Source organism: Nesoenas mayeri, assembly GCF_963082525.1.
Source record: "Nesoenas mayeri genome assembly, contig: SCAFFOLD_159, whole genome shotgun sequence".
NCBI classification, from domain to species: Eukaryota; Metazoa; Chordata; class Aves; order Columbiformes; family Columbidae; genus Nesoenas; species Nesoenas mayeri.
The window spans coordinates 4,642-31,648 of record NW_027660034.1 but is presented as its reverse complement, the minus strand read 5'-3'; the positions used below and the strand labels follow the sequence as shown (position 1 = coordinate 31,648).

Below are 27,007 nucleotides of genomic sequence, written 5' to 3'. Positions count from 1 at the left end.
TGTGTCTGTCCCTATGTCCCCATGTCCATCTGTCCCTCTGTGCCCGTCCCCGTGTCCGTCCGTCCCCGTGTCCCCACGTCCATCCATCCCCGTGTCCGCATGTCCATCTGTCCCCGTGTCCCCACGTCCATTTGTCTCCATGTCCTCAATGTCTGTCTGTCCCAAACAACCATGTCCCCCGCCATGTGTCTGTCTCCATGTCCGTCCGTCCCCGTGACCTCACGTCCGTCTGTCCGGGTGTCCCCAGCACGTGGTCCAGTGCGTCTTCGTCGCCATCCGCACCATCGGCAACATCATGATCGTGACCACGCTGCTGCAGTTCATGTTCGCCTGTATCGGGGTGCAGCTCTTCAAGGTGAGCGAGGGGACCCCCAAACCCCCCCCGAGGGGCCCCCAAACCCCGCCCGGGGGTCCCCAAACCCCCCCGGGGGTCCCCAAACCCCCCCTGAGAGATGGGGACCCCCCTGACCCCTCCACTGTCCCCAGGGCAAGTTCTACAGCTGCACCGACGAGGCCAAACACACGCCAGGGGAGTGCAAGTGGGTGTTGTGTCCCCAACCCCGGTGTCCCCAGTGTCCCCAACCCCCTGTCCCCACCTAGGGACATGTTCCCAGTGTACAAGGACAGGGACATGTCCCCATTGTCCCCCTGTCCCCACCAGGGGCACGTTCCTGGTGTACAAGGACAGGGACATGTCCCCATTGTCCCCCTGTCCCCACCAGGGGCACATTCCTGGTGTACAGGGACAGGGACTTGTCCCCAATGTCCCCCTGTCCCCCCCAGGATCACGTTCCTGGTGTACAAGGACATGTCCCCAATGTCCCCATGTGTCCCTGTCCCCTAGGGGCATGTTCCTGGTGTCCAAGGATGGGGATGTGTCCCCCTTGTCCCCAATGTCCCCCTGTCCCCCAGGGACACGTTCCTGGTGTACAAGGACAGGGACGTCACCCACCCCTCGGTATGGTGTCCCCAGTGTCCCCATTGTCCCCAATGTCGCCCAGGGGCACATTCCTGGTGCACAAGGTCAGGGACATGTCCCCATTGTCCCCAATGTCCCCCAGGGGCACATTCCTGGTGCACAAGGTCAGGGACATGTCCCCATTGTCCCCCTGTCTCCACCAGGGGCACGTTCCTGGTGCACAAGGTCAGGGACATGTCCCCATTGTCCCCCTGTCCCCACCAGGGGCACGTTCCTGGTGCACAAGGTCAGGGACATGTCCCCATTGTCCCCAATGTCCCCCAGGGGCACATTCCTGGTGCACAAGGTCAGGGACATGTCCCCATTGTCCCCCTGTCCCCACCAGGGGCACATTCCTGGTGCACAAGGTCAGGGACATGTCCCCAGTGTCCCCAATGTCCCCCTGTTCCCCAGGGGCACGTTCCTGGTGTCCAAGGATGGGGATGTGTCCCCAGTGTCCCCAATGTCCCCCTGTCCCCCAGGGGCACGTTCCTGATGTCCAAGGATGGGGATGTGTCCCCAGTACAATGTGTACAATGACAGGGACATGTCCCCATTGTCCCCAATGTCCCCCTGTCCCCCAGGGGCACGTTCCTGGTGTACAAGGACAGGGATGTCACCCACCCCTCGGTGTGCTGTCCCCATTGTCCCCAATGTCCCCCTGTCCCCCAGGGGCACGTTCCTGGTGTACAAGGACGGGGACGTCACCCACCCCTCATTGTGGTGTCCCCGTTGTCCCCACTGTCCCCCAGGGGCACGTTCCTGGTGTACAAGGACGGGGACGTCACCCACCCCTCGGTGCGCCAGCGCCTGTGGCACAACAGCGACTTCAACTTCGACAACGTCCTGGCCGGCATGATGGCGCTTTTCACCGTCTCGACCTTCGAGGGGTGGCCCGCGTGAGTCTGGGGACGGTGACAACGCCACCCCCGGGGCGGGATGTCACCGCCGTGTCACCGCCGTGTCACCGCCGTGTCCCTTCAGACTGTTGTACAAAGCCATCGACGCCAACGCCGAGGACCAGGGGCCCATCTACAACTACCGGGTGGAGATCTCCATCTTCTTCATCGTCTACATCATCGTCATCGCCTTCTTCATGATGAACATCTTCGTGGGCTTCGTCATCATCACCTTCCGCGCGCAGGGCGAGAGCGAGTACCGCAACTGCGAGCTGGACAAGAACCAGGTGACAGGGGACACCTGGTGGCACTTGGGGACATCCCCAGGGGGTGGCACCGCCAGGTTGTGTCACCTCTCCCGTCACAGTGACCGTATGGAGAGGATGTGACCTGGTTTTTGGGGACAGCACAGTGTCACCTCATGACCCTGTGTGGTGGTGGGACACTATGGTGTCACTTTGTCACCTTCTGGGGTGGTGACACCTCCATGTGCAGTGGTGACACCTCCATGTGCGGTGATGACACCTCCATATGTGGTGGTTATGTCCCCTCCCCAGTAATAGTACAGGGAGGATGTGACCAGGGTTTTGGGGACACCACAGTGTCACCTTGTCACCCGATGAGGTGGTGGAACACTGGTGTCACTTTGTCACCTCCTGGGGTGGTGGCACCTCCATATGTGGTGGTTGTGTCCCCTCCCCTGTGACACTGACAGTGTGGGGGGGATGTGACCAGGGTTGGGGGGACACTGCAGTGTCACCTCGTCACCCCATGTGGTGGTGGGACACTATGGTGTCACTTTGTCACCTCCTGGGGTGGTGGCACCTCCATATGTGGTGGTTGTGTCCCCTCCTCAGGGACAGTGACAGTGTGGGGAGGATGTCACCAGGGTTTTGGGGACACCGCAGTGTCACCTGGTCACCCCAAATGGTGGTGAGAGGACCCCGTGGTGTCCCCCTGTGTGCACGGGGGGTGTCACCACGCGATGGTGCCACTGTCCCCATGTCCCCTCCCCAGTGGCAGCGCCAGTGCGTGGAATACACATTGAATGCACAACCAGGGTTATGGTGACACACTGCGGTGTCACCTTGTCACCCCAAATAGTGGTCAGGGGGACGCTGTGGTATCCCATGTAGTGGTGGAGGGGATACTGTGGTGTCACCACGTGGTGGTGGCACTGTCCCCATGTCCCCTCCCCGGTGGCAGCGCCAGTGTGTGGAGTACGCGTTGAAAGCACAGCCGGGGTTACGGTGACATGCTACAGTGTCACCTTGTCACCCCACACAGTGGTCAGGGAGACACTATGGTGTCCCCCTGTGCGCACGGGGGGTGTCACCATGCGGTGGTGGCACTGTCCCAATGTCCCCTCTCCGGTGGCAGCGCCAATGCGTGGAGTACGCGTTGAAGGCACAGGCGGGGTTACGGTGACACACCAGTGTCACCTTGTCACCCCAAATGGTGGTGAAAGGACCCCGTGGTGTCCCCCTGTGTGCATGAGGGGTGTCACCATGCGGTGGTGGCACTGTCCCAATGTCCCCTCTCCGGTGGCAGCGCCAATGCGTGGAGTACGCGTTGAAGGCACAGGCGGGGTTACGGTGACACACCAGTGTCACCTTGTCACCCCAAATGGTGGTGAAAGGACCCCGTGGTGTCCCCCTGTGTGCATGGGAGGTGTCACCACGCGGTGGTGCCACTGTCCCAATGTCCCCTCCCCGGTGGCAGCGCCAGTGCGTGGAGTACGCGTTGAAGGCACAGCCGCTGCGGCGGTACATCCCGCACAACCGCAGCCAACACCGCGTCTGGGCCATGGTCAACTCCACCGCCTTCGAGTACATCATGTTCGTCCTCATCCTCCTCAACACCATCGCGCTGGCCGTGCAGGTGGGTGGCGGGGGGGACATTGGGGACGTTGGGGACAGGCGGGGGACGCGGTGACGCTGTTGTTTGTCCGCCTGTAGCACTACGAGCAGTCCAAGCCGTTCAACTATGTGATGGACCTGCTGAACATGGTGTTCACCGGGCTCTTCACCGCCGAGATGCTGCTCAAGATTGTGGCCTTCAAACCGCGGGTGGGGACACGGGGACATGGGGGGGGACATGGGGGGGGACACGGGGTGGGGGCACATGGGGACAGGGGTGACACCTGAGGATGGGGGTGTCACACAGGGACGGGGTGACACTTGGGGATGGGGTGACACAGAGACAGGGGTGACACAGGGACGAGGGTGACACCTGAGGATGGGGGTGTCACACAGGGATGGGGTGACACTTGAGGATGGGGTGACACAGGGACAGGGGTGACACAGGGACAGGGGTGACACCTGAGGATGGGGGTGTCACACAGGGACGGGGTAACACTTAAGGATGGGGGGACACTTGGGGATGGGGGTGACACAGGGACAGGGGTGACACAGGGACAGGGGTGACACCTGAGGATGGGGGTGTCACACAGGGATGGGGTGACACTTGAGGATGGGGTGACACAGGGACAGGGGTGACACAGGGACAGGGGTGACACAGGGACAGGGGTGACACCTGAGGATGGGGGTGTCACACAGGGACGGGGTAACACTTAAGGATGGGGGGACACAGGGACAGGGGTGACACAGGGACAGGGGTGACACAGGGACAGGGGTGACACCTGAGGATGGGGGTGTCACCCAAGGACGGGGTGTCACCCAAGGAGGGAGGTTTCACATGAGGATGGGGTGTCACATGAGCACAAGGGGTGTCACACGACAAGGAGGTGTCACACAAGGTGACAGTGTCACCTAAGGACAGGGGATATCACACAAAGAGGAGGGGTGTTGTCACACAAGGAGGTGGGAGTCACACGAGCATGGGGGGTGTCACCCAAACATGGAGGGTGTCACCCAAGCATGGGGGGTGTCACACGAAGAGGGGGGTGTCACACAAATAGGGGGTTGTCACACAAGGAGGGGGTGTCACATGAGCATGGGGGGTGTCACACAAGGTGACAGTGTCACCTAAGGACAGGGGGTGTCACACAAAGAGGGTGTTGTCACACAAAGAGGGTGTTGTCACCCAAGGACAGGGGGTGTCACCCAAACATGGAGGGTGTCACACAAGGACAAGGGGGTGTCACACGGGGTTGTCACACAAGGAGGGGGTGTCAGACGAGGTGACAGTGTCACCTAAGGACAGGGGGTGTCACACGAGGAGGGGTTGTCACACAAGGACAGGGGGTGTCACACGAGGAGGGGTTGTCACACAAGGACAAGGGGTGTCACACGAGGTGGGGGGTGTCACCCAAGGACAGGGGGTGTCACCCAAGGAAGGGGGTGTCACCCGCAGTGACAGTGTCACCCATGTCCCCCCCATGTCCCCCCCAGCACTACTTCTGCGACGCCTGGAACACGTTTGACGCGCTCATCGTGGTGGGCAGCGTGGTGGACATCGCTGTCACCGAGGTCAACGTGAGTGTCACCCCCCCTTGTTTGTGTCCCCTGCCTGCGGGGGGGTGTTGGGGGGGTGACAGGGGTGTCCCCATTACCTCCGCACCCCCTCTGTGTCCATCACGTCCGTCTGTCCGTCTCCACCGCCATCCATTCCATCTCGCGCCGTGTGACAGAACGGGGGGCACGTCGGCGAGGTACGGCAGTGTCACCAAGTCGGGGGGGGGGTGACAATGTGAGGGTCCCTCTCACCCCCCCGTGTCCCCCTCCCAGAGCTCCGAGGACAGTTCCCGCATCTCCATCACCTTTTTCCGCCTGTTCCGCGTGATGCGGCTGGTGAAGCTGTTGTCCAAGGGCGAGGGGATCCGCACGCTGCTCTGGACCTTCGTCAAGTCCTTCCAGGTGGCCTTGGGGACACCGCGGGGGGGGGTTGGGGACATGGCGAGGGGTTGGTGACACCCCCTCCTCACTCTGTGTGTGTTCCCCCCCCTCAAAGGCGCTGCCCTACGTCGCCCTCCTCATCGCCATGATCTTCTTCATCTACGCCGTCATCGGGATGCAGGTGGGGACACGGGGGGGCTGGTGTCACCCCCCCCGGTGTCATCCCCCTGGTGTCACCTCTGGGTGTTACCTCTGAGTGTCACCCCCCCGGTGTCACCTCTGGGTGTCACCCCCCCGGTGTCACCTCCATGTCTCACCTCCAGGTGTCACCCTGCCCAGTGTCACCCCCCCGGTGTCACCTCCAGGTGTCACCTCCAGGTGTCACCCCTGGGTGTCACCCCCCCTGTGTCACCCCCCCGGTGTCACCTCTGGTGTCACCTCTGGGTGTCACCCCCCCAGTGTCACCTCCAGGTGTCACCCCCCCAGTGTCACCTCCCGGTGTTACCTCCGGGTGTCACCCCCCCAGTGTCACCTCTGGGTGTCACCCCCCTGTTGTCAACTCCCGGTGTCACCCCACTGGTGTCACCTCCAGGTGTCACCCCCCCCGCCCCGTGTCATCTCTGGGTGTCATCCCCCCAGTGTCACCCCCCGGTGTCACCCCACTGGTGTCACCTCCCGGTGTTACCTCCGAGTGTCACCCCCCTGGTGTCACCTCCAGGTGTCACCCCCCCCGGTCTCACTCCCCCAGTGTCACCTCCGGGTGTTACCTCCGGGTGTCACCCCCCCGGTGTCACCCCCCTGGTGTCACTTCCGGGTGTCACCCCCCCAGTGTTACCTCTGGTGTCACCTCTGGGTGTCACCCCCCCAGTGTCACCTCCAGGTGTCACCCCCCCAAGTGTCACCTCCGGGTGTCACCCCCCCCCCCGGTGTCACCCCCCCAGTGTCACCTCGGGTGTCACCCCCCCAGTGTCACCCCCCCCGGTGTCACCTCTGGGTGTCACCCCCCTGGTGTCACCCCCCCGGTGTCATTCCCCGGTGTCACCTCCAGGTGTCACCCCCCCAGTGTCATCTCTGGGTGTCACCCCCCCCAGTGTCACCCCCCCCAGTGTCACCTCGGGTGTCACCCCCCCCGGTGTCACCCCCCCAGTGTCACCTCTGGTGTCACCCCCCTGGTGTCACCCCCCCGGTGTCACCCCACTGGTGTCACCTCCAGGTGTCATCCCTCCTGGTGTCACTCCCCCCCGGTGTCACCTCCAGGTGTCACCCACCTGGTGTCACACCCCCAGTGTCACCTCTGGGTGTCATCCCCCTGGTGTCACTCCCCCAGTGTCACCTCCGGGTGTCACCACCCTGGTGTCACCTCTGGGTGTCACCCCCCCATGTCACCCCCCCATGTCACCCCCCCATGTCACCCCCCCAGTGTCACCTCGGGTGTCACCCCCCCAGTGTCACCTCTGGTGTCACCCCCCTGGTGTCACCCCCCTGGTGTCACCCCCCCGGTGTCACCTCCAGGTGTCATCCCTCCTGGTGTCACCCCCCCCGGTGTCACCTCCAGGTGTCACCCACCTGGTGTCACACCCCCAGTGTCACCTCCGGGTGTCACCACCCTGGTGTCACCTCTGGGTGTCACCCCCCCATGTCACCCCCCCATGTCACCCCCCCAGTGTCATCTCGGATGTCACCCCCCCAGTGTCACCCCCCCAGTGTCACCTCGGGTGTCACCCCCCCGGTGTCACCTCTGGTGTCACCCCCCTGGTGTCACCCCCCCGGTGTCATCCCCTGGTGTCACCTCCAGGTGTCACCCCCCCAGTGTCATCTCTGGGTGTCACCCCCCCCAGTGTCACCCCCCCAGTGTCACCTCGGGTGTCACCCCCCCAGTGTCACCCCCCCAGTGTCACCTCTGGTGTCACCCCACCGGTGTCACCCCCCCGGTGTCACCTCTGGTGTCACCCCCCTGGTGTCACCCCCCCGGTGTCATCCCCTGGTGTCACCTCCAGGTGTCACCCCCCCAGTGTCATCTCTGGGTGTCACCCCCCCCAGTGTCACCCCCCAGTGTCACCCCACTGGTGTCACCCACTGGTGTCACCCCCCGTGTCACCCGCTTTGTCCCCCGTGTCCCAGACCTTTGGGAAGGTGGCGCTGCAGGACGGGACCCAAATCAACCGCAACAACAACTTCCAGACCTTCCCCCAGGCCGTGCTGCTGCTCTTCAGGTGGGGACCGCCGCTCCTATAGGCTCCATGAGGTCCCTATAGGCTCTATAAGGTCCCTATAGGGTCTAGGAGGTGTCTCTAAAGGGTTTAGGGGGGGTCCCTATAGGATCTAAGGGGCCTCTATAGGGTCTGAGGGTCCCTGTGTTGGGACCCTGTGAACCATCCAGCCCCCAGCTTGGGGTGTGGGGGTTCCTATAGGGTCCTAGGGTATCTATAGGGTGTCCATAGGGTGTCTATAGGTGCGCCACGGGGGAGGCGTGGCAGGAGATGATGCTGGGGGTCAGGGGGGTTCTGGGGAGCCCCATAGGGGTCCATAGGGTGTCCATAGGGGTCCATAGGGTGTCTCTAGGGTATCTATAGGTTATCTATAGGGTGTCTATAGGTGCGCCACGGGGGAGGCGTGGCAGGAGGTGATGCTGGGGGTTCTGGGGGAGCCCCATAGGGGTCCATAGGGTGTCCATAGGGTGTCCATAGGGGTCCATAGGGGTCCATAGGTTATCTATAGGGTGTCTATAGGTGCGCCCCGGGGGAGGCGTGGCAGGAGGTGATGCTGGGGGTTCTGGGGGAGCCCCATAGGGGTCCATAGGGTGTCCATAGGGGTCCATAGGGTGTCTATAGGGTGTCCATAGGTTATCTATAGGGTATCTATAGGTGCGCCATGGGGGAAGCGTGGCAGGAGGTGATGCTGGGGGTTCTGGGGGAGCCCCATAGGGGTCCATAGGGTGTCCATAGGGGTCCATAGGGTGTCCATAGGTTATCTATAGGGTATCTATAGGTGCGCCACGGGGGAGGCGTGGCAGGAGGTGATGCTGGGGGTTCTGGGGGAGCCCCATAGGGGTCCATAGGGTGTCCATAGAGGTCCATAGGGTGTCCATAGGTTATCTATAGGGTATCTATAGGTGCGCCACGGGGGAGGCGTGGCAGGAGGTGATGCTGGGGGTTCTGGGGGAGCCCCATAGGGGTCCATAGGGTGTCCATAGGGGTCCATAGGGTGTCCATAGGTTATCTATAGGGTATCTATAGGTGCGCCACGGGGGAGGCGTGGCAGGAGGTGATGCTGGGGGTTCTGGGGGAGCCCCATAGGGGCCCATAGGGGGTCCATAGGGTGTCTCTAGGGTATCTATAGGTTATCTATAGGGTGTCTATAGGTGCGCCACGGGGGAGGCGTGGCAGGAGGTGATGCTGGGGGTTCTGGGGGAGCCCCATAGGGGTCCATAGGGTGTCCATAGGGGTCCATAGGGTGTCCATAGGTTATCTATAGGGTATCTATAGGTGCGCCACGGGGGAGGCGTGGCAGGAGGTGATGCTGGGGGTTCTGGGGGAGCCCCATAGGGGTCCATAGGGGGTCCATAGGGGTCCATAGGGTGTGTCTAGGGTATCTATAGGTTATCTATAGGGTATCTATAGGTGCGCCACGGGGGAGGCGTGGCAGGAGGTGATGCTGGGGGTTCTGGGGGAGCCCCATAGGGGTCCATAGGGTGTCCATAGGGGTCCATTGGATGTCTCTAGGGTATCTATAGGTTATCTATAGGGTATCTATAGGTGCGCCACGGGGGAGGCGTGGCAGGAGGTGATGCTGGGGGTTCTGGGGGAGCCCCATAGGGGTCCATAGGGTGTCCATAGGGGTCCATTGGATGTCTCTAGGGTATCTATAGGTTATCTATAGGGTATCTATAGGTGCGCCACGGGGAAGGCGTGGCAGGAGGTGATGCTGGGGGTTCTGGGGGAGCCCCATAGGGGTCCATAGGGGGTCCATAGGGGTCCATAGGGTGTGTCTAGGGTATCTATAGGTTATCTATAGGGTATCTATAGGTGCGCCACGGGGGAGGCGTGGCAGGAGGTGATGCTGGCCAGCCTGCCGGGCAAGCGCTGCGACCCCGAGTCGGACGCGGGGCCGGGGGAGGAGTTCAGCTGCGGCAGCAACTTCGCCATCGTCTACTTCATCAGCTTCTTCATGCTCTGCGCCTTCCTGGTGAGACCCACGGCAGCACTGCCCCATGGACACACTGCCCCACGGCAATGCTGCCCCACAGCAGTGCTGCCCCAGCTGACCCACGGAAACACTGCCCCATGGAAACACTGCCCCATGGCAGCGCCGTGCTGCCCCACAGAAACACTGCCCACTGCCCCACGGCAGCGCTGCCCCACGGACACACTGCCCCACGACAATGCTGCCCCACAGCAGCGCTGCCCCACGGAAACACTGACTCACGGCAGCGCTGACCCATGGACACACTGACCCACGGCAATGCCGTGCTGCCCCACAGCACCGCTGCCCCACGGAAACACTGCCCCACAGAAACACTGCCCCACGGCAACACTGCCCCGCGGCAGCGCCGTACTACCCCACGGCAATGCTGCCCCACAGCAGTGCTTCCCCACAGAAATGCTGCCCCACAGCAGCGCCGTGCTGACCCATGGCAGTGCTGCCCCACGGAAACACTGACCCACGGCAACAGTGACCCACGGCAATGCTGCCCCACGGAAACACTGACCCACGGCACCACCGTGATGCCCCACGGCAGCGCTGACCCACGGCAACGCTGCCCCACAGCACCACCGTGCTGACCCACGGCACCACCGTGCTGCCCCACAGCAATGCTGCCCCACGGCAACGCTGGCCCACAGCCCCATGGCGCCACTGCCCCATGGCACCACTGCCCCACAGCCCCATGGCAATGCTGCCCCACAGCAATGCCGCCCCACGGCAACATCGCTCCCCCATAGTGAGATCCCTGCCCCATTGCAAGACCCCCTGACCCACAGCAACATCCCTGCCCCATAGTGAGATCCCTGCCCCATAGTGAGATCCCTGCCCCATTGCAAGACCCCCTGCCCCACAGCAACATCCCTGACCTATGGTGACATCTCTGCCCCATTGCAAGACCCCCCCTGCCCCATATCAACCCCTCTGCCGCACAGCACCATCCTGCCCCATAGTGGGATCCCTGCCCCATATCGACCCCTCTGCCCCACATCTCCCCCCCCCAGATCATCAACCTCTTTGTGGCCGTCATCATGGACAACTTCGACTACCTGACGCGCGACTGGTCCATCCTGGGCCCCCACCACCTGGACGAGTTCAAGCGCGTCTGGTCCGAGTACGACCCGGCCGCCAGGTCTGTCGGGGTCAAGGGCACCCTCAGGTCAAGGTCAAGGTCACGGTCAGGGTCACTGTCCCCCCACATCCCCCAGGGGCCGCATCAAGCACCTGGACGTGGTGACGCTGCTGCGGCGCATCCAGCCCCCATTGGGCTTCGGGAAGCTCTGCCCGCACCGCGTGGCCTGCAAGGTCAGACACCCAAAACGGGGCCCTCCCCGGACGCCTGGGTCCCTCCCCGGATGCCTAGGTCCCCTTCCCGGACGCCTGGGTCCCTTGTCTGGACACCTGGGTCCCTTTCCCGGACGCCTGGGTCCCCTCTCCCAGATGCCTGGGTCCGTTCCTGGACGCCTGGATCCCTCCCCGGACGCCTGGGTCCTCTCTCTGGACACCTGGGTCCCCCTCTCCCAGATGCCTGGGTCCCTTCCTGGACGCCTGGGTCCCTCCCCGGACGCCTGGGTCCCCTCCCCGGACACCTGGGTCCTCATCCCAGATGCCTGGGTCCCCTCCCCGGACACCTGGGTCCCCTTCCCGGACGCCTGGGTCCCCTCCCTGGACACCTGGGTCCCTTTCCCGGACGCCTGGGTCCCCTCTCCCAAATGCCACCTGGCTCGCCTCCCCGGACGCCTGGGTCCCTCAGCCACCTGGGTCCCCTCTTCAGCCACCTGGCTCCCCTCCCCGGACGCCTGGGTCCCCTCTCCCCGGATGCCTGGGTCCCCTCTCCCAGATACCTGGCTCCTCTCCCGGATGCCTGGGTCCCCTCTCCACATGCCTGGGTCCCCATCCCGGACACCTGGATCCCCTCTCCCGGATACCTGGGTCCCCTCCCCGGACACCTGGGTCCCTCAGCCACCTGGGTCCCCTCTTCAGCCACCTGGCTCCCCTCTCCCGGACGCCTGGGTCCCCTCTCCCGGACTCCTGGGTCCCCTCCCCGGACGCCTGGGTCCCCTCTCCCGGACACCTGGGTCCCTTCCCGGATGCCTGGGTCCGTTCCTTTGACACCTGGGTCCCCTCCCCAGACACCTGGGTCCCCCCTGTCCTGGGTCCCCTCTTTAGCCACCTGGGTCCCCATCCCGGACACCTGAGTCCGCTCCCCGGACACTTGGGTCCCTTTCCCGGATGCCTGGGTCCCCTCTCCCAGACACCCAGGTCCCCTCCCCGGACGCCTGGGTCCCTTTCCCGGACACCTGGATCCCCTCTCCCGGATGCCTGGGTCCCTCAGCCACCTGGGTCCCCTCTTCAGCCACCTGGCTCCCCTCTCCCGGACGCCTGGGTCCCCTCCCTGGACACCTGAGTCCCCTCTCCCGGACACCTGGGTCCCCTCTCCCGGACGCCTGGGTCCCCTCCCCGGACGCCTGGGTCCCTTCCCCCCCCCCCACTCCCCCGCTGTGTCCCCAGCGCCTGGTGGCCATGAACATGCCGCTCAACTCGGACGGCACCGTCACCTTCAACGCCACGCTGTTCGCCCTGGTGCGCACCTCCCTCCGCATCAAGACCGAAGGTCTGGGGGGGGGACACACACAGACCCCCCCAAAACAATGGGGGGGACACCCCCCCCCCCCCGAACAATTGGGGGACACCCCATTGTGTGTCCCCTATAAACCAGGGAACCTGGATGTGGCCAACAAGGAGCTGCGCGCGGTCATCAAGAAGATCTGGAAGCGGACTAAGCCCAAGCTGCTGGACGAGGTCATTCCCCCCCCGAGGGTCAGTAAAGGGGAGGGGCGTTATTTCACACCCCCCCACCCCCAAATCGAGGGGTGACCCCAAAAGAAATGAGGGTTTTACCCCCAAAATTGGAGGGTTCAGCTTCAATAATGAAGGGGTTTTATGCCCACAAAGGAGGGTTCATCTCAATAAGAAATAGGGGGGTTTACCCCCCCCCCCCCCCCAAATTTGGGGGGGGTCATGTTCTAAAATTGAGAGGTTTTACCCCCCCAAAAAAGTGGGTTCACCCCCAAATCAATGGGGGTTCAACCCCTGAAAAAACAGGGGTCACATTCAATAATTAAGGGGGTTTTATCCCCCCCCCCAAAAAAGTGGGTTCACCCCCAAATCAATGGGGGTTTTACCCCCCCAAAATAGGAGGGGTCACCCCCAAATAAATGGGGTGATCACCCCCCCCCCCAAAAAGGGGGGTTCACCTAAATAAGAAATAGGGGGTTTACCCCCCCAAAATAGGAGGGGGGGTCACACTCAATAATTGGGGGGTTCCCCCCCCCCAAAAAGGAGGGGTCACCCCCAAATAAATGGGGGTTTTACCTCCCAAAAAGGGGGTTCACATTCACTAATTAAGGGGGTTTTACCCCCAAAAAGGGGGTTCACCTCAATAAGAAATAGGAGGTTTACCCCCCCCCCAAAATTTGGGGGGGTCATGTTCAAAAATTGAGGGGTTTTACCCCCCCCAAAAAAGTGGGTTCACCCCCAAATCAATGGGGGTTCAACCCCTGAAAAAACAGGGGTCACATTCAATAATTAAGGGGGTTTTATCCCCCCCCAAAAAAGTGGGTTCACCCCCAAATCAATGGGGGTTTTACCCCCCCAAAATAGGAGGGGTCACCCCCAAATAAATGGGGTGATCACCCCCCCCCCCCAAAAAGGGGGGTTCACCTCAATAAGAAATAGGGGGTTTACCCCCCAAAATAGGAGGGGGGGTCACACTCAATAATTGGGGGGTTCCCCCCCCCCAAAAAGGAGGGGTCACCCCCAAATAAATGGGGGTTTTACCTCCCAAAAAGGGGGTTCACATTCACTAATTAAGGGGGTTTTACCCCCAAAAAGGGGGTTCACCTCAATAAGAAATAGGGGGTTTACCCCCCCCCCAAAATTTGGGGGGGTCATGTTCAAAAATTGAGGGGTTTTACCCCCCCAAAAAAGTGGGTTCACCCCCAAATCAATGGGGGTTCAACCCCTGAAAAAGGAGGGGTCACATTCAATAATTAAGGGGGTTTTATCCCCCCCCAAAAAAGTGGGTTCACCCCCAAATAAATGGGGGTTTTACCCCCCAAAATAGGAGGGGTCACCCCCAAATAAATGGGGTGATCACGCCCCCCCCCCAAAAAGGGGGGTTCACCTCAATAAGAAATAGGGGGTTTACCCCCCCCAAAATAGGAGGGGGGGTCACACTCAATAATTGGGGGTGTTCCCCCCCCACCCCCCATTGTGGGTGTGCCCCTGTTTGGGGGTGTCCCCTACTTGTGGGGGTGTCCCCCCCATTGTGGGGGTGTCCCCCCCCCCATTTGTAGGGCGTGTTCCCCCTTTGTGGGAGTGTCCCCATTGTAGGGGTGACCCCTTGTGTGGGTGTCCCCTATTTGTGGGGGTGTCCCCCCTCAATTGTGGGGGTGTCCCCATTGTGGGGGTGTCCCCCCCATTTTTAGAGGTGATCCCCCTTTGTGGGGGGTGTCCCCTATTTCTGGGGGCGTCCCCCCCCATTGTGGGTGTGTCCCAGTTTGGGGGTGTCCCCTATTTGTGGGGATGTCCCCCCCCCCATTGTGGGGGTGTCCCCCCCTTAGTAGTGGTGTCCCCATTGTGGGGGTGTCCCTCCCATTCTGAGGGTGTCCCCCCTCCATTGTGGGGATGTCACCCCCCCATTGTGGGGGTGTCCCCATTGTAGGGGTGTCCCCATTGTGGGGGTGTCCCCATTGTGGGGGTGTCCCCCCCATTCTGGGGGTGTCCCCCCTCCATTGTGAGGATGTCCCCCCCCATTGTGGGGGTGTCCCCCCCTTTGTAGTGGTGTCCCCATTGTGGGGGTGTCCCCCCCATTCTGGGGATGTCCCCCCTCCATTGTGGGGATGTCCCCCCCCCCCCATTGTGTGGGTGTCCCCATTGTGGGGGTGTCCCCATTATGTGGGTGTCCCCTATTTCTGGGGACATCCCCCCCCATTGTGGGGGTGTCCCCCCGTAGTGGGGTGCCCCCCCCATTTGTAGGGGTGTCCCCCCCATTTGTGTGGGTGTCCCCATTGTGGGGGTGTCCCCATTGTGGGGGTGTCCCCTATTTCTGGTGGCATCCCCCTCCATTCTGGGGGTGTCCCCATTGTGGGGGTGTTCCCCCAATTTGTAGGGGTGTTCCCCCATTGTGGGAGTGTCCCCCCATTGTGGGTGTGTCCCCATTGTGGGGGTGTCCCCCCATTGTGGGTATCTCCATGTTTGGGGGGGTTGTCCCCTATTTGTGGGGGTGTCCCCACCCATTGTGGGGGTGTCCCCACTGTGGGGGTGTCCCCCTCTTTGTAGTGGTGTCCCCATTGTGGGGGTGTCCCCCCCCCCCCCCCCCCCCCCCCATTCTGGGGGTGTCCCCCCTCCATTGTGGGGATTTCCCCCCCCCCCATTGTGTGGGTGTCCCCATTGTGGGGGTGTCCCCATTATGTGGGTGTCCCCTATTTCTGGGGGCATCCCCCCCCATTGTGGGGGTGTCCCCCCGTAGTGGGGTGCCCCCCTCCATTTGTAGGGATGTCCCCCCCTATTTGTGTGGTTGTCCCCATTGTGGGGGTGTCCCCATTGTGGGGGTGTCCCCTATTTCTGGGGGCATCCCCCTCCATTCTGGGGGTGTCCCCATTGTGGGGGTGTTTCCCCAATTTGTAGGGGTGTTCCCCATTGTGGGGGTGTCCCCCCATTGTGGGTGTGTCCCCATTGTGGGGGTGTCCCCCCATTGTGGGTATCTCCATGTTTGGGGGGGGTGTCCCCTATTTGTGGGGGTGTCCCCACCCATTGTGGGGGTGTCCCCATTGTGGGGGTGTCCCCCTCTTTGTAGTGGTGTCCCCATTGTGGGGGTGTCCCCCCCATTCTGGGGGTGTCCCCCCTCCATTGTGGGGATTTCCCCCCCCCCCCATTGTGTGGGTGTCCCCATTGTGGGGGTGTCCCCATTATGTGGGTGTCCCCTATTTCTGGGGGCATCCCCCCCCATTGTGGGGGTGTCCCCCCGTAGTGGGGTGCCCCCCCCATTTGTAGGGGTGTCCCCCCTATTTGTGTGGGTGTCCCCATTGTGTGGGTGTCCCCATTGTGGGGGTGTCCCCTATTTCTGGGGGCATCCCCCTCCATTCTGGGGGTGTCCCCATTGTGGGGGTGTTCCCCCAATTTGTAGGGGTGTTCCCCCATTGTGGGGGTGTCCCCTCCATTGTGGGTGTGTCCCCATTGTGGGGGTGTCCCCCCATTGTGAGTGTCTCCATGTTTGGGGGGGGTGTCCGCTATTTGTGGGGGTGTCCCCACCCATTGTGGGGGTGTCCCCATTGTGGGGGTGTCTCCCTCTTTGTAGTGGTGTCCCCATTGTGGGGGTGTCCCCCCCATTCTGGGGGTGTCCTCCCTCCATTGTGGGGATGTCCCCCCCCATTGTGGGGGCGTCCCCATTGTGGGGGTGTCCCCCCCATTCTGGGGGTGTCCCCCCTCCATTGTGAGGATGTCCCCCCCCATTGTGGGGGTGTCCCCCCCTTTGTAGTGGTGTCCCCATTGTGGGGGTGTCCCCCCCATTCTGGGGGTGTCCCCCCTCCATTGTGGGGATGTCCCCCCCCCCACATTGTGTGGGTGTCCCCATTGTAGGGGTGTCCCCATTGTGGGGGTGTCCCCATTGTGGGGGTGTCCCCATTGTGGGGGTGTCCCCATTGTGGGGGTGTCCCCCCCATTCTGGGGGTGTCCCCCCTCCATTGTGGGGATGTCCCCCCCCATTGTGGGGGTGTCCCCATTGTGTGGGTGTCCCCATTGTGGGGGTGTCCCCCATTATGTGGGTGTCCCCTATTTCTGGGGGCATCCCCCCCCTTTTTGAGGGTGCCCCCCCCATTTCGGGGTCCCCCATTTCGGGGTGTGTGACCCGTGCCCCCCCAGAGGAGGAGGTGACGGTGGGCAAGTTCTACGCCACGTTCCTGATCCAGGACTATTTCCGCAAGTTCCGGCGGCGGAAGGAGCGGGGGGCGCTGGGGCCCAGCACCCAGCCCAGCACCCAGAGCGCCCTGCAGGTGCGGCCCCCACCCCGGGACGGGGGGGACACACATGGGGGGACCCCGAAATGGGGGGGGGGCCTGACACTGAAATCAGGAGGTTACCCCAAAATGGGGGGGATACACCCAAAATGGGGGGGACCCTAAAATGGGGGGGTGGGCTGACCTCGAAATTTGGGGGGGGGTTACCCCAAAATAAGGGGGCAACCCCAAAATGGGAGGAGGATACACCCAAAATGGGGGGGACCCCGAAATGGGGAGAACCTCAAAATGGGGAGACCCCGAAATGGGGGGGGATACAACCAAAATGGGGACCTCAAAATGGGGGGGACCTCAAAATGGGGAGGACCCCGAAATGGGGGGGGATACAACCAAAATTGGGAGGGGGGGGGGAGGCCTGATCCTGAAATCAGGGGGGTTACCCCAAAATGGGGGAGGGCAACCCCAAAATGGGAGGGGGGGGGGAATACAGCCAAAATGGGGGACCCCAAAATGGAAGGGACCCCGAAATGGGGGGGGGGGAATGGGGGGGGGGGGGGTTCTGACTCTGAAATGAGGGAGGTTACCCCAAAATGGGGGGGGCAACTCCAAAATGGGGGAGATACACCCAAAATGGGGGGGATTCCAAAATGGGGGAGACCCTGAAATGGGGGAGACTCCAAATGGGGGGGGGGTGGGGGGGTACACCCAAAATGGGGGGGGTCACCCCAAAATGGGGGAGACCCCGAAATGGGGGGGGGGGGCATACGAAAATGGGGGGGGGGGGGGGGATGGTTACCCCAAAATGGGGGGGGTACACCCAAAAAAGAGGGGGGGGGGATACCCCAAAATGGGGGGGGGGGGTTACCCCAAGATAGGGGGGAGATGCCAAAAATTGGGGGGGGTGGGGAATAACAAAGGGCTTTACCCCTCCTCAAAGAATGAGGGTTCACCACCAATAGAAATGGGGGTTTTCCCCCCAAAAAGGAGGGTTCATCCCAAAGAATTGGGGGGGGGGGGGCCCCCCCCCTAAAAGGAGGGTGGTGCTGGGGGTCACATGGGGTGATTTGGGGGTGGGGGGTGACCACGTGTGCCCCCCCAGGCCGGGCTGCAGTCTCTGCAGGCGCTGGGCCCCGAGATGCGCCGGGCGCTGAGCGGCGACCTGGACCTGGACGACAACGACCCCGGCCCCGCGGCCAATGAGGAGGAGCGGCTGAGCTACGCCGTAAGCCACGCCCCTCCGGACACGCCCCCTCCTGGCCATCCACCCACCTCCCCCGCAGGCCACGTGATGCTCTGTGGCTCCACCCCCAGCCCCATGTCTGGCCCCGCCCTCCCCCGAGGCCACGCCCACAATCTGCCCAGCCCTTCTGGCCACGCCCCACAGGCCCCAAGATGCTCTGTGGCTCCACCCACATCCCCGCCTCTGGCCACGCCCCCGGAGCCGCGCCCCCCCGCCACACCCAGTGCCCCCCCCCGCAGGCCCCAAGATGCTCTGTAGCTCCACCCACATCCCCACCTCTGGCCACGCCCCCGTGAGGCCACACCCACTTTCCCCTGAGATGTTACTTGGCTCCTCCCCCGGCCCATTCTGACCACTCCCCCAGGAGGCCACGCCCACTTGACCCCCAGATGCTCTATGGCTCCACCCCCAGCCCCCTTCTAGCCACGCCCTCCCGAGGCCACGCCCCCAACCTGTTCTGCCCCACCCCTTCTGGCCACGCCCCTCGGAGACCACGCCCACTGCCCCCTGCAGGCCCCAGGTCCTCTATGGCTCCACCCCCAGTCCCACTTCTGGCCACGCCCTCCCCCGAGGCCACGCCCACCGACACGCCCCCTCTGCACACAGCCCCCAGAGACGCTCTACGGCTCCGCCCCCAGCCCCCCCGGGGAGCCCCCCCAGGACACCCCCCCGCCCACCGAGGGGGACGAAACCGCCCCCCCGAACCATGAGAGCACCCACAGAGGCAGCAGGTATGGGGGGGACACTATGGGGGGGGACACACTATGGGGGGGGGGCCACACATTATGGGGGGGGACACACACAATGGGGGGGGGGGGACACACACTATGGGGGGGGCCACACACTATGGGGGGGGACACACACACACTATGGGGGGACACACACTATGGGGGGGAGAGACACACTATGCGGGGGGAACACACACACTATGGGGGGGACACACACTATGGGGGGGGGAGACACACTATGGGGGGGGACACACACACTATGGGGGGGACACACACTATGGGGGGGGGGAGACACACTATGGGGGGGACACACATACTATGGGGGGGACACACACTATGGGGGGGGGACACACACTATGGGGGGACACACATACTATGGGGGGGACACACACTATGGGGGGGGGACACACACACTGTGGGGGGGACACACATACTATGGGGGGGACACACACTATGGGGGGGGGGACACACACTATGGGGGGGACACACATACTATGGGGGGACACACACTATGGGGGGGGGACACACACACTGTGGGGGGGACACACACACACTGTGGGGGGGGACACATAGCAAAGCTGTTCCTGCGCAGGCACCGCTCGGAGCTGGGGAGGCAGGACGATCCCCCCCCCGGCCCCAGGCAGCCCGAGGAGGATCCGGAGCCCCCGGCCCCGCGGCACCGCCGGGGGGGGCACAGGTACCGACCCCCCCCGCTCCCCCTGGGTGGGATGGGGGTGGTTTTGGGGGGGGGTCGGTCTCACGCACCCTGTCCCCTCCCCAGGGGGACGCTGCCCACCCCCCACCCCCCGCGCTGGGCGGGGGAGGGGCCGCGGGGGGGGTCGCTGCCGCTGCCCCCCCGGCACGTGGCGCTGCACAACGGGACCCTGGAGGGGCAGCAGCTCAAGAGGCGCCGGCTCCTGCCGCCCACCCCCGCGGGTACGGGAGGGGGCGGGGCTAAGGGAGGGGGCGGGGCTAAGGGAGGGGGCGAGGCTAAGGGAGGGGGCGGGGCTAAGGGGGGCTAGGAGAGAGGGGCGGGGCTAAGGGAGAGGGGCGAGGCTAAGGGGGGTGGTATTAAGGGAGGGGTGCGGCTAAGGGAAAGGGGCGGGGCTAAGGGAGGGGGCGGGCTTGAAAAAGGGTGGGGCTAAGGGAGAGGGGCGAGGCTAAGGGGGGTTGTGTTAAGGGAGGGGCGGGGCTAAGGGAAAGGGGCGGGGCTAAGGGAGAGGCGGGGCTAATAGAGTGGGGTGGGGCTTGCAACGAGGGGCGTTACCTACAGGGAGGGGCGTGGTTTAGTCGAAGGGGCGTGGCTAGGAGGGAGGGGGCGGTGCCTGCAGGGAGGGGCGGGACTTCCAGGGAAGGAGCATGGCGAGGTTGGAGGAGGGGCTTCCAACGAGGGGGTGGGGCTTAAAGGGAGGGGGCGGGGCTTCCCGGAAAGGAGTGCGGCTTATGAGAGGGGCGGGGCTTTCCAACGAGGGGATGTGGCCTATGGGGGGGGCTTAGCTAAGAGGGGGCGGGGCCTTTAGGGAGGGGCGGGGGTTCCAGTGCTCCCCTCCTCATTGTGTGTGTCCCCCCCCCCCCCCATGTCCCCCCCCCCAGGCCGCAAACCCTCCTTCACCATCCAGTGCCTGCGGCGCCAGGGCAGCTGCGAGGACGAGCCCATCCCGGGCACCTACAACCCTCGGGCCCCCCCGGCCCCGCGCGGCCGCAGGTACCACCGCGTATCAAGGCGTGGAGGGGGGGGACACACACACACGCATCACCCCCCCCCCCCCGCCCCGCAACATACACCCCCCTTTACTCCGCTCTCCCCGCAGGGCTACGGCAGCTCCGAGACCTGGCGCCTGGGGGGCTCCTCGCACGCTTGGGCCGCCGCCCCCCCCCGCGGCCACGTCCTGTACGCGCCGCTCATCCTGCTGGAGGGCGCGGGGGGCGCGGGCGGGGGCGCCGGGGGGAGCCTCCCCCCGCTGTCCCGCTGGTTCCTGGGGGAGCAGCGCGGCGCCCCCGCGCCCCTTCGCCTGCGCGTCCCCTGCGGCCCCGGCGACGCGCTGGCCCGCGGCTCCGCGGACAGCCTGGTGGAAGCCGTGAGTGCCGGGGGTGGGGGGGACACACACACAAGGTTTGGGGGACACGCCGAGCGCGGTGGCAGCTCCTCCCGGCTCCCCCGCAGGTTCTCATCTCGGAAGGGCTGGGGCTGTTCGCCCGCGACCCCAAATTCGTGGCGGTGGCCAAACGCGAGATCGCGGACGCTTGTGACATGACCATGGACGAGATGGAGAGCGCGGCCGCCGACCTGCTCACCCGCCGCCGCTCCAACGCCCCCGGCCCCGCTCCGGGCGCCGGTCCCGGTCCCGGCCCCGCTCCCTCCGCCGCCTCCGCCGCCGTTTACAGCGACGAGGAGCCGCTGCGCCCGCCGGCCGAGGACGAGCTGGCGGATGAGATGAGCTGCGTGGGCGGGGCCTGGGACCGCCACCAATGAATGGGCAGGGTGGGCGGGGCCTGGGACCGCCACCAATGAATGGGGCGTGTGGGCGGAGCCTGGGACTGCCACCAATGAACGCGCAGCGCGGGCGGGGCCCTGGTGCTAGCCGTGCCGCCGAGGTTGAATGAATGAGCGGTGTGGGCGTGGCTTGCTACTAGCCACGCCCCCTGCAATCGAACACCTGCCACCAATAGTGGGCGGAGCCTAGGACTAGCCACGCCCCCGGGCTGCAATAAACACCTGGAACCGGACTCCCAGTGAACACTTGTCGGGGGGGCAGGAGTTTTGCTCAGAAAAGTCCATTTTAACCTCAAAAAAGGTGGATTTTTGCCTCATGAGGTCACACTATTTTTTTTGGGGGGGGCCCATCCCATCCCCCCCAATCACCCCGATCTCTTTTTAGCCTCCAAAGTTTAATAATAATAAAAAAAATCATAATACAATAAAATAAGCCCCCCCCCCCCCCCCATCCCCGCTACAAAGAGCCCGAGACTGTTAGTGTCGGCGGGGCGGGGGAGGGAACGGACGACACCCCCAATCCGCCCCCTCTGTGCCCCCCCACCCCCCCCCATCCTATAAAAAACCGGTGCGAGGTTGGGGGAGTGGGGGGGCCCTGCTGTGCTGGTTGGGGCGCCCCCCCCCCCCCCCCCCCCGGTTTGGGGGACCCCCCATGTGTGTGTGTGACCCCCCCGGGCTCAACGGTACAAAAGAAATCACTCAAATAATTACATCGCGGCGGGGGGGGACATGGGGGAGCCCCCCCTGCCCAGGCGAGGGGTCCCCTGGGGGTTTGGGGGGGGGTCCTGATGGGGCCACCCCCCACTGTGGCAGGAGCGTCCGGCTGAACTGGGGGCTCCACGTCACGAGTCCTGGGGGGGGACACAGGTGAACCCCCAAACCTCAATAGGGAGCCCCCACACTGGTTGGGGAATTCTGATTTGGACCCAAAAAACTCCCCCCCTCCCCCCCGCCATGACTCCCCCAGACCCTCTTGCCCCCCAACCCCCCTCCATGACTCCCCAAAAGCCCCTGTACCCCATTGATTCCCTATGACCCCCCCAACACCCCCTGTCCCCCATAATCCCCACCTCGACCCTCTTGTGTCCCCCCCCCATACCCCATAACCCCCTATGACCCCCCCCATACCCCATAAAGTCCCCCAAGATCCTCTTGCCCCCCCAACCCTCCCATGACCCCCTATGGCTCCTCAAACCCCTCCTGTACCCCATAACCCATGACCCCCCCATACCCCATTAAACCCCTGTGACCCCATGAACCTCCCCATACCCTATCAACCCCCTATGACCCCCCCAAACCTGCCCCTGTACCCCATAACCCCCTATGACCCCCCCAAACTGCCCCTGTACCCCATAACCCCCCCATACCCCATAACTCCTCTATGACCCCCCCCAAACCACCCCTGTACCCCATAACCCCTCTGAACCCCATTAAGCTCAAGTCCCCTCGTACCCCATAACCCCCCATGACCCCCCCAAACTGCCCCTGTACCCCATAACCCCCCATGACCCCCCCAAACTGCCCCTGTACCCCATAACCCCCCCATACCCCATAACCCCTCTATGACCCCCCCAAACCACCCCTGTACCCCATAACCCCTCTGAACCCCATTAAGCCCAAGTCCCCCTGCACCCTATAACCCCCCATGACCCCCCCAAACTGCCCCTGTACCCCATAACCCCCCCATACCCCATAACCCCTCTATGACCCCCCCAAACCACCCCTGTACCCCATAACCCCTCTGAACCCCATTAAGCCCAAGTCCCCCTGTACCCCATAACCCCCCATGACCCCCCCAAACTGCCCCTGTACCCCATAACCCCCCATGACCCCCCCAAACTGCCCCTGTACCCCATAACCCCCCCATACTCCATAACCCCCCTATGACCCCCCCCAAACTGCCTCTGTACCCCATAACCCCTCTGAACCCCATTAAGCCCAAGTCCCCCCCGTACCCCATAACCCCCCATGACCCCCCATGCCCCATAACCTCCTATGACCCCCCTAAGCCCCCCCTTGTACCCCATAGCCCCCTATGACCCCCCCAAAACCCAAGACCCCCCTTGAACCCCATTAACCCCCCCTCCCCAAAAACCCCCCCTATACCCCATAACTCCCCCCCAACTATGTCCCCCTCCACCCCCCATAACCTCCCCTGTCCCCCCCCATCTCACTCACCCCCGGGGTGTGGGGGCCGGGTGGGGCGGGGGGGCTGTCTCGGGGTGTCCCCCCCGCCTCGGGCCCCCGAATCCTCTTTGGCTCCAGCTCCTCCTTGGCCAGGGGGGGGAGGTCGCCCCGATCCCCCCCCCGCCGTTTCCGACGCTTTTCGGGGTCCCGGCCCCGGGATCGGGCCCCCCGACGCTCCACCTGCTCCAGCTGGGGGGGGGACACGGGGGGACACCCCATTAGTGACACCCCCCAAAAAGAAACTAATTGAGGGGGAGGGCTCCTGAAGTTTGGGGTCCCCAGGGGGGTTTGGAGCAATTTTGGGGACACTTTGGGGCAATTTTGGGGTCCCCAGGCTCATTTAGGGCAATTTTGGGGCCACTTTGGGGCAGTTCTGGGGACACTTTGGGGCTGTTTTAGGGTCTCCAGGGTCATTTTGGGGCAGTTTTGGGGACACTTCAGGTCACTTTTGGGGTCCCCAGGGTCACCTTGGGGCTGTTTTGGGGTCCCCAGGGTCATTTGGGGCAGTTCTGGGGACACTTCAGGTCACTTTTGGGGTCCCTGGGTTAGTCTGGGGCAGTTTTGGTGTCCCCAGGTTCATTTGGGGCAATTTCGGGAACACTTTGGGTCAGTTTTGGGGTCCCCAGGGTGGTTGAGATCAATTTTGGGGCAGTTCTGGGGCCACCTTGAGTCAGTTTTGGGGTCCCCAGGGTCATTTGGGGCAGTTTTGGGGCCACCTTGAGTCAGTTTTGGGGTCCTCAGGGTAGTTTGGGGCAATTTTGGGGTCCCCAGGGTCATTTGGGGCAGTTTTGTGGTCAGTTTGGGGCCACTTGGGGTCAGTTTCGGGGTCCCCCGGGTGGTTGGGATCAATTTTGGGGCCACTTTGGGGCAGCTCTGGGGCCACCTCGAGTCAGTTTTGGGGTCCCTGGGTTAGTCTGGGGCAGTTTTTGGGTCCCCAGGGTCATTTGGGGCAGTTTTGTGGTCACTTTGGGGCCACTTGGGTCAGTTTTGGGGTCCCCAGGGTCATTCGGGGCAGTTTTGGGGCCACTTGGGGTCAGTTTTGGTGTCCCCAGGGTGGTTGGGATCAATTCTGGAGCCACTTGGGGTCAGTTTTGGTGTCCCCAGGGTGGTTGAGATAAATTTTGGGGCAGTTCTGGGGCCACCTCGAGTCAGATTTGGGGTCCCTGTGTTAGTCTGGGGCAGTTTTGGGGTCCCCAGGGTCATTCGGGCAGTTTTGGGGCCACTTGGGGTCAGTTTTGGTGTCCCCAGGGTGGTTGGGATCAATTCTGGAGCCACTTGGGGTCAGTTTTGGTGTCCCCAGGGTGGTTGAGATCAATTTTGGGGCAGTTCTGGGGCCACCTCGAGTCAGATTTGGGGTCCCTGTGTTAGTCTGGGGCAGGTTTTGGGGTCCCCAGGGTCATTCGAGGCAGTTTTGGGGCCACTTGGGGTCAGTTTTGGGCTCCCCAGGGCGGTTGGGATCAATTCTGGGGCCACTTGGGGTCAGTTTTGGTGTCCCCAGGGTCCTTTCTGCGTCGCCGCCGTTACCCTGGGGCCGTGACCTGGGGTGACCCGGGGGGCGTTTTTGGGGCGCGGGGGTCCCCGTTACCTCGAGGAGCAGGCGGAAGAGCGGGAGCGGGGGCGGGCGCGCGGCCTGCAGGAGGCGCCAGATGCTGGTGGCCTCGTCCAGTGTCACCTCCAGCAGGTCGCCCTCCATCATGAGCTCCTCCAGCGCCCGCCGCGCGCCCTCGGGCAGCTCCAGCACCGGGCCCTGCAGCCGCTCAGCTCTGCGGGGACAGCGCGGCGTCACGGGGACAGCGGGGACAACGGGGACAAGGGGGGCAATGGGGACAGTGGGGACAACGGGGACATTGGGGGCAAGGGGGACAAGGGGGGCAAGGGGGACACTGGGGGCAATAGGGACAAGGGGGCAAGGGGGACATTGGGGACAAGGGGGACATTGGGGGCAAGGGGGGCAAGGGGGCAAGGGGGGCAAGGGGGACACTGGGGGCAATAGGGACAAGGGGGCAAGGGGGACATTGGGGACAAGGGGGACACTGGGGGACATGACAAGGGGGACACTGGGGGCAAGGGGGACAAGGGGGACATTGGGGGCAATGGGGACAAGGGGGACAAGGGCATTGGGGACAAAGGGGACACTGAGGACAATGGGGACACTGGGGACAAGGGGACAACGGGGACAAGAGGGACACTGGGGGCAATGGGGACAAGGGGGAGAAGGGGGACAAGGGGGACACTGGGGGACACTGGAGGCAAGGGGGACATGGGGACAAACGGGGACACTGGGGACAAGGGGGACAGTGGGGACAACGGGGACACTGGGGACAAGGGGGACACTGGGGGACATTGGGGACAAGGGGGACATTGGGGGCAATGGGGACAAGGGGGACACTGGGGGAATGGGGACAAGGGGGATATTGGGGACAAGGGGGACAACAGGGACAAGGGGGACACTGGGGGCAATGGAGACAAGGGGGACAACAGGGACAAGGGGGACATTGGGGGCAACAGGGACAAGGAAGACAAGGGGGACATTGGGGACAACGGGGGACAATGGGGACACTGTGTCCAGGGGGGTCGGGGACACCATATGGGGCTCAGCACCTCCAGCTCTGGGGGGACATGGGGACATCGTGGGGACATCACATCACTGGGGGTTCCAGGGGATCCCACAGGATCCCCAGGGCTGGTGAGGGGATCCCGAGGGTCCCCTCACCCTATGGGATCCATGGGGGATCCCCTGGTGTCCTGGGACTTGGGGGGGAAGATCTATAGGAGCCACAGGGGATCCAGTGGGTCCCACAGTGTTCCCTGTGCTCACAGTGGATCCACAGAAGCCACATGGGATCTAGTGGGTTCCACAGTGTCCCCGGTGCTCAGAATGGATCTATAGGAGCCACCGGGGATCCAGTGGGCTCTTCAGTGTCCCCTGTGCTCACAGTGGATCTATAAGAGACATGGGGGATCCAGCGGGTTCCATGGTGACCCCTGTGCTCACAGTGGATCCATAGAGCCACATGGGATCCAGTAGGCTCTACAGTGTCCCCTGTGCTCACAGTGGATCTATAAGAGCCACCGGGGATCCAGTGGGTTCCACAGTGTCCCCTGTGCTCCAGTGGATCTATAGAAGCCACCGGGGATCCAGTGGGTTCCACAGTGACCTCTGTGCTCCGAGTGGATCTGTAGAACCCACAGTGGATCTATAGAACCCACAGGGGATCCAGTGGTTTCCACGGTGTCCCCTGTGCTCACAGTGGATCTATAGAACCCACAGTGGATCTACAGGAGCCACAGGGGATCCAGTGGGTTCCACAGTGTCCCCTGTGCTCAGAGTGGATCTATAGAAGCCATCGGGGATCCAGTGGGTTCCACAGTGACCCCTGTGCTCCGAGTGGATCTGTAGGAGCCACAGTGGATCTACAGGAGCCACAGGGGATCCAGTGGGTTCCACGGTGGCCCCTGTGCTCAGAGTGGATCTACAGGAGCCA

The 27,007-nt window shown here is 63.5% G+C and overlaps 2 protein-coding genes across 2 annotated transcripts in view; one reads left to right on the top strand and one right to left on the bottom strand.

Annotated features, from left to right (window-relative positions):
* Window positions 1–21,314, top strand: part of LOC308052314 (voltage-dependent L-type calcium channel subunit alpha-1D-like) — a gene marked incomplete at both ends in the record, with an annotated part of 36,611 nt that extends 15,297 nt beyond the window's left edge. Inside the window, 24 exon segments of the mRNA XM_080364406.1 lie at window positions 248–355; window positions 487–539; window positions 1,711–1,857; window positions 1,943–2,144; window positions 3,580–3,738; window positions 3,816–3,993; window positions 5,179–5,294; window positions 5,547–5,675; window positions 5,770–5,835; window positions 7,776–7,867; window positions 9,680–9,839; window positions 10,859–10,986; window positions 11,063–11,159; window positions 12,366–12,468; window positions 12,574–12,678; window positions 16,779–16,909; window positions 17,973–18,095; window positions 18,720–18,844; window positions 19,434–19,538; window positions 19,623–19,777; window positions 20,435–20,508; window positions 20,514–20,546; window positions 20,653–20,919; window positions 21,006–21,314. Coding sequence (XP_080220532.1) covers window positions 248–355; window positions 487–539; window positions 1,711–1,857; window positions 1,943–2,144; window positions 3,580–3,738; window positions 3,816–3,993; window positions 5,179–5,294; window positions 5,547–5,675; window positions 5,770–5,835; window positions 7,776–7,867; window positions 9,680–9,839; window positions 10,859–10,986; window positions 11,063–11,159; window positions 12,366–12,468; window positions 12,574–12,678; window positions 16,779–16,909; window positions 17,973–18,095; window positions 18,720–18,844; window positions 19,434–19,538; window positions 19,623–19,777; window positions 20,435–20,508; window positions 20,514–20,546; window positions 20,653–20,919; window positions 21,006–21,314 — 3,165 coding nt within the window.
* A 683-nt stretch (window positions 21,315–21,997) lies between these two features.
* LOC308052313 (lysine-specific demethylase 5C-like) lies at window positions 21,998–26,499 on the bottom strand (the record flags this gene model as incomplete). Its single annotated transcript, XM_080364405.1, has 4 exons — window positions 21,998–22,186; window positions 23,514–23,711; window positions 25,108–25,285; window positions 26,459–26,499. The coding sequence occupies 4 exons, from the start codon at window positions 26,497–26,499 to the stop codon at window positions 22,178–22,180; spliced, it is 426 nt and encodes a 141-aa protein (XP_080220531.1). The 3' UTR covers window positions 21,998–22,177.
* Between the last annotated feature and the right edge of the window lie 508 nt (window positions 26,500–27,007).